The sequence below is a fragment of the Symphalangus syndactylus genome, chromosome 23, assembly GCF_028878055.3.
Source record: "Symphalangus syndactylus isolate Jambi chromosome 23, NHGRI_mSymSyn1-v2.1_pri, whole genome shotgun sequence".
Taxonomy (NCBI): Eukaryota; Metazoa; Chordata; class Mammalia; order Primates; family Hylobatidae; genus Symphalangus; species Symphalangus syndactylus.
Window position 1 is genome coordinate 39601748 of NC_072445.2, and position 11071 is coordinate 39612818.

The following is an 11071-nucleotide window of genomic DNA, read 5'->3' on the forward strand; positions in this document are numbered from 1 at the left end:
TCCAGTCGCAGCCTTTGCCCCTTGCCAACAACATGGGCAGGGGGGTAGGTTGAGAGGGTGAAGGAGGTACAGCCAGGTTCTGCAGGGATGGCATCACTGGGAGTGACAGATGGACAATCACTGGCTGGCATGGAGACATCCTGTGGGGAAATATGGAGACATGACCAGATGGGGGTTGTCAAGGGAGCAAAATCCAGAGGGCTCTTCTTAATCTGCCCTAAAAGAGGTCCCGAGATTCTCACAGAGGCTGGGGCACTCCTCCCCCCACTGAAGGAACAGCAGAGTGGAACACATGTCATCCCACATGTGTTTATACAACTGTTGAATTGAGCACATATTAACACAGGGTTGCATGTCTACGCATACGCACACACAGGACTAGCTCGGATAGGCCAGCCCAAAGGCAGCTATAGCAAAGGAGAGGGGATTGGGTCTGCAGGTGAGAGCTGGGTGCATGGTGATGAAAAAGACAGAAAAGAAGCAGACCAGAGTTGTGACCTCAAAACTAGATTGGAAGGAAGAAGGAGGGGGGCAGATGGCCTAGATACAGCCCCTCTCTTGCCCCTCAAATTAGAGATGGTTTCTCACCCGTCTCTCTCTATGTGTCTCTCCCATTATCTTTCTCCATCCCTGACCGGCTGTGTTTCCCCTTACCCCCTCCTCAACTCATCACTGTGTCATCTTTCCTCTTATACTCTCCTCCACTCACCTCCCCCAGGACTCCCAGACTCAGTCCCTCACACTTCTCCACCGCCCTACAATGCCCCTCAGCCTCCAGCCGAACCCCCAGCCCCACCGCCACAGGCAGCCCCTTCCTCACACCATCACCACCACCACCACTACCATCAGTCTGGCACCGCCACCCTCCCGCGCTTAGGGGCAGGGGGCCTGGCCTCTTCCGCGGCCACCGCTCAGCGCGGTCCCTCCTCCTCCGCCACGCTGCCGAGGCCCCCCCACCACGCCCCTCCCGGCCCTGCTGCCGGGGCACCCCCACCCGGCTGCGCTACCTTGCCCCGCATGCCACCCGACCCTTACCTGCAGGAGACTCGCTTCGAGGGCCCACTTCCCCCGCCGCCGCCCGCTGCCGCTGCCCCGCCCCCGCCGGCGCCAGCCCAGACTGCCCAGGCCCCCGGCTTCGTGGTGCCTACGCACGCGGGGACTGTGGGCACGCTGCCGCTGGGGGGCTACGTAGCGCCCGGATACCCCCTGCAGCTGCAGCCCTGCACTGCTTACGTGCCGGTCTACCCGGTGGGCACGGTGAGTGCCGGGCAGACAGGGGCATGGGAAAGAGGGCGGCGCGATACAGGACTTGAAATTGGGGATACGCTGGGGGCTGGTAGGAACAAGGGCAGGGAACAGGTAGTGTTCCTGGGACAAGCCCTAGAAAGAAGGAAGCCTGAGACAGGAAGGACTAGGGAGAGACCCGGGAGTAGGAGTCTACTGGTGCCCAAAGTCAGGGCCTGGGAGGGGGATCGGAGCCTAGAAGTTCAGAAGAGGTCTGAAAGTAGGAAACCGCCTGGCGGGGGAGGGAGGGGAATGGAAGCTGGGAACCAAGAGGGATGTGGGAGAAGCCTGGGACTACGTGGGTAGGGGAGGCCTGGTAGGTGTCTGGAGGGAAGAAACAAGGTCTGCCGTGAGGCCAGGACAGCCCCAGTGGGACCATACCTTGCGGGAGAGAATGTAGAAAGCCCAAGAATAGGATGGTTAATGAAGCAAGGAAGGGAGGAGAGAGGCTTAGGTGGAATTTATGGGTGTCCTGGAAGGGTAATGGGTGCTTTATTTTGAGAAGCCATAGGTGAAAATTGTGCTTTTAAAGCCACTCTGCCAGCCGCCCAACGCTGGTAGGCTGGGAGAGGGTCGGAGTGATGCCCCTTCCCCCCAAATTTCCTTCCGCAGCCATATGCAGGCGGGACCCCGGGGGGGACAGGAGTGACCTCCACTCTCCCCCCGCCGCCCCAGGGCCCAGGGCTGGCCCTACTGGAGCCGAGGCGCCCGCCACACGACTACATGCCTATCGCGGTGCTGACCACCATCTGTTGCTTCTGGCCTACTGGCATTATTGCCATCTTCAAGGCCGTGCAGGTAGGGGGCAGGGGCATACTCGGTTTGGGGGCGGGGACAGGGAGTTCTGGGCGTTCTGGGGACCATCTTAGAGAAAGGCTGAGGCGTTCGAACGAGGCCGCAGCTCTTTGACCTCCTTCCCCCACCCCTCCTCCTTAGGTGCGCACAGCCTTGGCCCGCGGAGACATGGTGTCGGCCGAGATCGCTTCACGCGAGGCCCGGAACTTCTCCTTCATCTCCCTGGCCGTAGGCATCGCGGCCATGGTGCTCTGTACCATCCTCACCGTAGTCATCATCATCGCCGCGCAGCACCACGAGAACTACTGGGATCCCTAAAAACGCCCCCGGTCCAGCCCCACTCTGCGCCCCTCGATCTCCCAGGCTCTTTCTGCAGTCATACGGCGGACCCAATGGGCGCCCTGCACACCCGTTTCTGGGGCCGTCAGACTTGGATACATCGTAAACTCCGCCTCCACGGAACGTCTCGCCTTGCGAGCAAGCTCCGAATCCAGTTCCTCAGGAACCCCTCCAAAACCCACACCGCCAGGGACGCCGCTTTCCGGGATCCCGGCCAAACGCCGGACCCTCAATCGCTACAGGCCCCCTCACCCTCAAAGTGTAGCGCCCCCAGCCGAGCAACCTCGGTTTGGTCCCTAAAACCCCGCCTCCTCTATAAGCTCCGCCCCAGCTCTGACAAAACCCCGCCTCCAGGTCGGCAGGCTCCGCCTTCTTTTCTTCTCCGCGGGGTGATTCAGTCCAGTGATTGGGTTTGTGGCCCCAGGCCTCGCCCACAGACGGACAGACCCCTCCCTTTCTTCCGGCAAAAGGACCCAGCCCTTGGGTAGTAAGGCCCCCACACTCCTGTTTTTCGCAAGTACACTTTTGTCCCTCCTCCACCCAGGTCTCTGCCTATTTTCTTGCTAATCCCAGAACCTTTCCTTTTGTTTTTTTTTAAGGACATTTGGGAAGTTCTCCCTGGGATAAGAAACCTGCCTGTAAACACTCTGTAAATACTCCCTTCCACCCATCCCAGCCCCTGGGCAGCCGGGCAGAAGGGAATCCAGGCTATGGACCTCCCAAGTCCCCGCTCCCCCGCTCCCCTCGGCGGCCCCGCCTTGTTCTGATCTGTGTGTGAGTGTGTGTGAACTTCTGAAAGACAATATTAAAGAGACTTAGTTGATTTATCGCCCGCAATTCCAAAGACTGCGGCCCCGCAAAGACCCTCCCCTCTTTTCGTTCTCCCTTTCACTTCCCTTCATCTCCTCTTCCAAGGAAAAAAAAGAAAACCCGACAGAGACTAACGTGAGGGAGGCAGATTCCCAGATCGCCAGAGAGACACATGAATATGGGGGACGGAGGGGAGCTCCCTTGGAATCGACCAAGGAAGACCTTGGGATCCATTTTCAGTGAGGCTTTATTTTCTCAGTGAGGCTTTATTTCCCCAGTACCCCTTTTCCATTCCCTACTATCCCCAGAACTCCAGGAAGACAAGAGGACAGAGAGGGCAAACCATGGTGAAGAAGCTGGTCAAGGATAGAGTGATGGGGGCCAAGAAGAGATGCCAGCTGCCCATAGCTGTTCCTGACTGTGGGCTGGAGGGTGGCAGACAACTTGGATTAGAGCCCTGCATGCTGGACTGTAGGGGATATAGGAAAGGCAAAGAGAGCAGATTGCTGTGGGAGCCCAGGGAGGAGGTCAATGGCCTCTCAAGTCTCCCTGGGACTAGTTGCCCTCTCTTATCCTGAGGTCAACCAACAGGCCTCTTTTTTGAGGGGAATGGTGATTAGGGGATGGTGCCAGCAGTGGGCTTGGGTCTCTGGTTGTACACCCACAGGACAGAGTCCTATCCTGAATTTATGCATTTATGCAACATGCAGACTCCATGCTGGATGCTGGTGAGACATCCACCCAGACAGCAGGTGTGACCCCTGACCTCATGGAGCTTACAGTCTAGAAGGGAAGCCATGCACTGAGATAGGAAATGTGATAGGAGATGTGGGAGGAGGGTGGGGTGAGGTGTGAATATCATGGGTTCTCCCTTGGATGTTTCGCATTTAATGTGCCTACCTTACCAAACTTCTTGAAAAACAGAATTCACGGCTGGGCGCAGTGGCTAACACCTGTAATCCCAGCACTTTGGGAGGCCAAGGCAGGCGGATCACTTGAGGTCAGGAGTTCAGGACCAGCCTTGCCAACATGGTGAAACCCCATCTGTACTAAATAAAAATAAAAAATTAGCCAGGCGCGGTGACGGGCGCCTGCAGTCCCAGCTACTTGGAAGGCTGAAGCAGGAGAATTGCTTGAACTCAGGAGGCGGAGGTTGCAGTGAGCCAAGATCACGTCATTGCACTCCAGCCTGGGCAACAAGAGCGAAACTCCATCTCAAAAAAAAGGGGCCGGGGAGGGGGTGGAATATTGCTATCAGAGATATGTCTGTATCTGTCTTTTTTTCATACCCACTATTTCTTGACTTATTGAAATATGCATCCACACCCTATTCTCCTGAAACCTCTCTCTCAAATGGCAACCAATTACCCAGATCCCAAATCAATGGCATTTTCACAGTATTCTGCCTCTCTAAACCCTCCCATATTTGTCCCTTAACTCTGAATTCCCCACACACCCAGGTTCAGGAACATATTACCTCCCTTCCCCCCACCGCCTCCACACAGACCTCTAACCATTCCACCTCTGCCTTCCCTCCTTGCTTTTTCTCCTCCCTTCCCCTAAGTGTCCATCTCTGATTCTTTTTCCTTCTCTGAGACTTTCCTTTGAAAAGCTCATTCACTCAACTCAGCTAATCAAATGCTTTTCCAACCTGTATTTTACATGCAGACATTTTTTTCCAGTGCCTGTAGATCATAGCCACATGGAAGATGCTTGCTTGTCCTCTAAAATCAACACATTCCAAAACAAACTGATGAAATGCCACAGAAAACCTGCTTCCCTGTCTCTGTTAATAGACCATTTTCTCAATCACTCTTCCTTATCTGGAAATTTGCTGCCTCCTCCCTCTCCCTCCTGCCTTATTTTTGGTGTGCTCTCAAGCCTAGTCAGTTCTGCCACCACAATGTCTTTTGAATCTGTAATTTTTCCCCAGCCCTTGCTGGAAAAATTACCTCATTAGGATTATCGCATCAGCTTTCCCAACAGGTCTCCCTGCTTCCTACCTCTCCCTACCTCAAGTCTCCATCCACACTATTGTCAGATCAGCCTCCCTAAACACACTTTCATAACTCCACTGCTCAAAAGCCCTTCAAGGTTCCCTACTGCCTACTCTATTATTTACAAAATTTTAATCTGGCCTTTAACACCTTCCATAATTTGAAATCATCCAGCTTCTCTGTTCATTCTAATTTCTAACCATACTGAATTACTCATCATTCCCACCTTCAGGTATTTGCCCAGCTGTTCCCAAATCTTAGACCTCCTTCCCAAATCTCTGCCTATTATAAACCAAATTGTTTGCAGCTTGTCACAAGATGCAGAGGCTTTAGACCACATCTAGGCTCTTGCTCATGATGTTCTCCCCCTCTTCACATCTGCCTCTCTACTTGGTCAAATTTTATCTATAATATCTTTCAAGATCCAGATCAGTTCATCCCTCACTGTAGCAAAAAGGTGTCTCTCTTTCCTCTGGGTTAGATTAAAGCAGTGGGTTTCCAAACAGAGCTTCAGGCATTCGTCGGAGCAACGGTTCTTACCCCAGGTTACACATGACAATCCACTGGGCAGCACTGAAACATCTGAAAGCCCAGGTCGCATCCTAAAACAATTAAATCAGAATCTCTGGGCCCAGTGCCAGTGGCTCACACCTGTAATTCCAGCACTCTGGGAAGTCGACGCAGTAGGATCGTTTAAGCCCAGGAGCTCGAGACTAGCCTGGGCAATATGGTGAGACCCCATCTCTACGAAAAAGTTTAAAAATTAGCCTAGGCCAGATCGAGACCATCCTGCTAACACGGTGAAACCCTGTCTCTCCTAAAAATACAAAAAAATTAGCTGGGCGTGGTGGCGGGTGCCTGTAGTCCCAGCTACTCAGGAGGCTGAGGCAGAAGAATGGCGTGAACCCGGGAGGTGGAGCTTGCAGTGAACCGAGATCGCGCTATGCACTCCAGCCTGGGCAACAGAGAGAGACTCCGTCTCAAAAAAAAAAAAAAAAAAAATTAGCCTAGGCCGAGTGCTCACACATATAATCTCAGCACTTTGGGAGGCCGAGGTGGGTGGATCACTTGAGGTCAGGCGTTCAAGACCAGCCTAGCCAACATGGTGAAACCCCATCTCCACTAAAACTGCAAAAATCAGCCAGGTATGGTGGCACATGCCTGTAATCCCAGCTACTCAGGAGACTGAGGCAGGAGAATCGCTTGAACCTAGGAGGCGGAGGTTGCAGTGAGCCCAGATCACACCACTGCACTCCAGCCTGGGCGACAGAGAGGCACTGTCTCAAAAAAAAAAAGAAAAAAAAAATTAGCCGAGCCCCATGGCTCACCTGTAGTCTTAGCTACTTGGGAGGGTGAGACGGAGGATTGCTTGGGCCTGTGGGGCAGAGGCTGCAGTGATCAGAACACCGTGCTCCAGCCTGGGCAACAGAGTGAGACCCTATCTCAAAACAAACAAAAAAGAATCTCTAGGGGTGGAACTCAGGCATCAGTATTTAAGACATGACCAGGTGATTCCAAAGGGCAGCCAAGGTTGGGAATCACAGGTTTACAGACACTTTAAGAACCACCCAGGGAGAATGGAAAGGCCAAAAAATGACTTCAACCGGGGCAATTTTCTTTAGGAGAAAAGTATCTAGATCTAAGATTCATATTATCTGCATATTTTCTCATCTCTTCCCACCTGATATCTTGATGTACACAGTTTACCTTGTGAGCTACTTGAAGGCAGGAGTCAAATCTGGCTTATCTCTGTTTTTTGGATCCTCATCAGATAAAACCTCCTCTACCAATCTTTGAACTCAATTGAATTGAAAGGAATTAGGCAAAGGGAGAGATGAATAAAAAATGACTTAGCTTTCTTTTGCTTTTCCTTAGGAATGTTTGTTTCTTTTTTTTTTTTTTTTTTTTTTTTTTTTTTTTTGAGACGGAGTCTCGCTCTGTCGCCCAGGCTGGAGTGCAGTGGCACGATCTCGGCTCACTGCAAGCTCCACCTCCCGGGTTCATGCCATTCTCCTGCCTCAGCCTCTCCGAGTAGCTGGGACTACAGGCGCCCGCCACCACGCCCGGCTAATTTTTTGTATTTTTAGTAGAGACGGGGTTTCACCGTGGTCTCGATCTCCCGACCTCGTGATCCCCCCGCCTCGGCCTCCCAAAGTGCTGGGATTACAAGCATGAGCCACCGCGCCCGGCCAGGAATGTTTGTTTCTTAATCTCAGATCTCTTAACCTCACCCAGACTCCTCCCTCAAGAGGAAATAAAATGTTACAATGTGTGGCCAGGCGCGGTGGCTCACGCCTGTAATCCCAGCACTTTAGGAGGCCGAGCTGGGCGGATCACGAGGTCAGGAGATCGAGACCATCCTGGCTAACATTGTGAAACCCCATTTCCACAAAAAGTACAAAAAATTAGCCGGGCGTGGTGGTGGGCACCTGTAGTCCCAGCTACTTGGGAGGCTGAGGCAAGAGAATGGCGTGAATCCAGGAGGCAGAGCTTGCAGTGAGCCGAGATTGTGCCACTGCACTCCAGCCTGGGCAACAGGGTGAGACTCTGTCTCAAAAAAAAAAAAAGTTACAATGTGATCCTCTTCCTATCTGACTCACCTCCCTCTGCAGGTGATACCCTTGGCTCTGGCACCTCTATTGACAGAGACTCCATCCTCTAGGAGAGGCTCTGCCCTCCCATAACATCTGTATGGATGCTCTCGTTCCCCCAAGATTAGATTCTGGGTCATCATTCCCCCTCCACAATGGAAGATTCAGCACCTGATCACTCTACTTCCACCTCTCATTTCATTTTCTTCTTTTTATTATTATTTATTTATTTTTGAGACGGAGTTTTGCTCTTGTCACCCAGGCTGGAGTACAGTGGTGCAATCTCGGCTCACGGCAACCTCTGCCTCCTGGGTTCAATGGATTCTCCTGCCTCAGCCTTAGTAGGTGTGATTACAGGCACCCGCCACCACGCCCAGCTAATTTTTGTATTTTTAGTAGAGACAGGGTTTCAACATGTTGGCCAGGCTGGTCTTGAACTCCTGATCTTAGGTGATCTGCCTACCTCGGCCTCCCAAAGTGCTGGGATTACATGCATGAGCCACCGAGCCCAGCCTCTTTTTCTTTTTTCTTTTTTTTCTGAGGCAGAGTCTCGCTCTGTCGCCCAGGCTGGAGTGCAGCAGCAGGATCATAGCTCACTGAGCTTCGATCTCCCAGGTTCAAGTGATTCTCGGCTCAAGTGATCCTCCTGGCTAATTTTTTTGATTTTTATTTATTTATTTTTTTGAGATGGAGTCTGGCTCTGTCGCCCAGACTGGAGTGCAGTGGCACAATCTCAGCTCACTGCAACCTCTGCCTCCTGGATTCAAGCAATTCTCTGCCTCAGCCTCCGAGTAGCTAGGATTACAGGCGCCTGCCACCACGCCCGGATAACTTTTGGTTGTTTTTTTTTTTTTTTTTTGAGACAGAGTCTCACTCTGTCGCCTAGCCTGGAGTGCAGTGGTGCGATCTCGGCTCACTGCAAGCTCTGCCTCCCGGGTTCATGCCATTCTCCCGCCTCCCACCTCAGCCTCCCAAGTAGCTGGGACTACAGGTGCCCGCCACCATGCCCAGCTAATTTTGTTTTTGTATTTTTAGTAGACATGGGGTTTCACCGTGTTAGCCGGGATGGTCTCAATCTCCTGACCTGGTGATCCGCCCTCCTCACTCTCCCAAAGTGCTGGGATTACAGGCGTGAGCCACCGCCCCTGGCCTGTTTTTTTGTTTATTTGGTTTTGGTTTTTTTGAGACGGAATTTTACTCTTGTTGCCCAAGCTGGAGTGCAATGGTGCCATCTCAGCTCACTGCAACCTCCGCCTCCCGGATTCAAGTGATTCTCCTGCCTCGGCCTCCTGAGTAGCTGGGATTACAGGCGTGTGCCACCATGCCCGGCTAATTTTTTGCATTTTTAGTAGAAATGGGGTTTTACATATTGGTCAGGCTGGTCTCGAACTCCTGACCTCGTGATCCACCCGCCTCGGCCTCCCAAACTGCTGGGATTACAGGCATGAGCCACTGTGCCTGGCCTCTGATATTTAATAGAGATGAGGTCACACTATGTTGCCCAGGCCGGTCTTGAACTCCTGAATTCACACAATCTGCCTGCCTCAGCCTCCCAAAGTGCCGGGATTATAGGCGTGAGCTACAGTGCCTGGCCCCATTTTATTATTTTGTTTTCAATGTTCATGCAGATTATCTAGTACCCTGCCCTTCTCTTGCAGTGATTTATTTCTCCCTGCTTCCCTCTCTCCCTATGTCATACCTTCAACTTGGTTGCCACCAATACCTACTGCCCTTCTAAAATCTCTTCCTCAGTCTTTTCATATTGCTCCCCAGTACCCCTATCCCAAAAATTCTTCAACCCCATCTGGGCCTCCCATCCACTAACTCTTACTTTTCATTGTTGTTTGATCTCAATTCTTCACTTTCCTCATTACCCAGTTTAGATTCCAAGGTTCAACACGGTAATCGCCTCTCAGCCCTCACCCTGTACTCTTGGCCCCCCTTCCTCTGGCACATTTTATCCCTGGTCAAATCCCACTCTGCCTGCTCCACACCTGCATTCAACAGCTGGGGAGAAACACACAGTCATACTGACTGGTCTTGCTTCCTGCGGGCCCTCAGTGTGGCATGCCAGCTCGCCTTTCCCTACTCCGTTCACATTCGCCAAATCTGAGACCACAACTTCACAAGATGATGACCTGTCTTCCTATTTCATGAGAAAACAGAAACTTTCAGAAGGGAACTTCCTCATGGTCCCACCCCAAATTCACCAGTCTACCTGCAACTCTACCGCAGAGAAGCTGACCTGCTCCCATCTGCCACCTCATCTGTACCCCGGGATCCTGTTCCCTCTCACCTGCTCAGAGATGTTACTCCTGAAATTATCCCCTATCTCTCTCTCTCTCTCTCGCTTAATCAGTTTACCCCTCTGTACTGCAACACTGCCATCATTATACATACATGCTATAATATTATACTTCATCTCTGAAAAGAAAGAAAAAAACTCTTTTGCTACTCACCTAGGTAGTAAAAGCACAACATTCAGAGAATGGTGCTTACCCTTTGGCAGAAAAGGAATCTGGAAAGGGAAATTCAGGGAGCCTCAACTATACTGGGGAAGATTTTGTTTTTTTGTTTTGCTTCTTGTTTTTGCTTTCTTGTTTTTTTTTTTTTTTAGAGTTGGAGTCTCCCTCTGTCACCCAGGCTGGAGTGCAATGGCACGATCTCAGCTCACTGCAACCTCCGCCTCCCGGGTTCAAGCGATTCTCCTGCCTCAGCCTCCCTGGTAGCTGGGATTATAGGCACGCACCACCACACCTGGCTAATGTTTTAGTAGAGACAGGATTTTGCCATGTTAGCCAGGCTGGCCTCCAACTCCTGACCTCAGGTGATCCGCCCACCTCGGCCTCCCAAAGTGCTGGGATTACAGGTGTGAGCCACCTCGCCCTGCTGGGAAGATTTTACTTCATAAGCTGCCTGATGAAGAACATAACTATTCTTTGTAATACCTATATATTTATGCATATAAAAGCGCCTCTGCCCGGCCACCCCGTCTGGGAAGTGAGGAGCGCCTCTGCCCGGCCGCCCCGTCTGGGATGTGAGGAGCGCCTCTGCCCGGCCACCCATCGTCTGGGAAGTGAGGAGCGCCTCTGCCCAGCTGCCCCGTCTGGGAAGTGAGGAGCGCCTCTGCCCGGCCGCCCCGTCTGGGAAGAAGTGAGGAGCGCCTCTGCCCGGCCGCCCCGTCTGGGAAGAAGTGAGGAGCGCCTTTGCCCGGCCGCCCCGTCTGGGATGTGAGGAGCGCCTCTGCCTGGCTGC

General features: G+C 52.4%; 1 protein-coding gene across 5 annotated transcripts in view; it reads left to right on the forward strand.

The window, feature by feature from the left end:
- Window positions 1-3241, forward strand: part of PRRT1 (proline rich transmembrane protein 1) — a 6309-nt gene extending 3068 nt beyond the window's left edge. For 4 of the 5 annotated variants that reach the window (XM_063633225.1, XM_063633228.1, XM_063633227.1 and 1 more), the window contains exons 3-5: window positions 1042-1257; window positions 1897-2082; window positions 2221-3241. In XM_063633225.1, the coding sequence (XP_063489295.1) occupies window positions 1042-1257; window positions 1897-2082; window positions 2221-2906 (1088 nt within the window). In that variant the 3' untranslated portion in view covers window positions 2907-3241. Of the gene's footprint in view, window positions 1-718; window positions 1258-1896; window positions 2083-2220 lie in introns of all 5 variants that reach the window. The other variant, XM_055264751.2, reaches the window with a different exon arrangement.
- Window positions 3242-11071: the final 7830 nt, after the last annotated feature.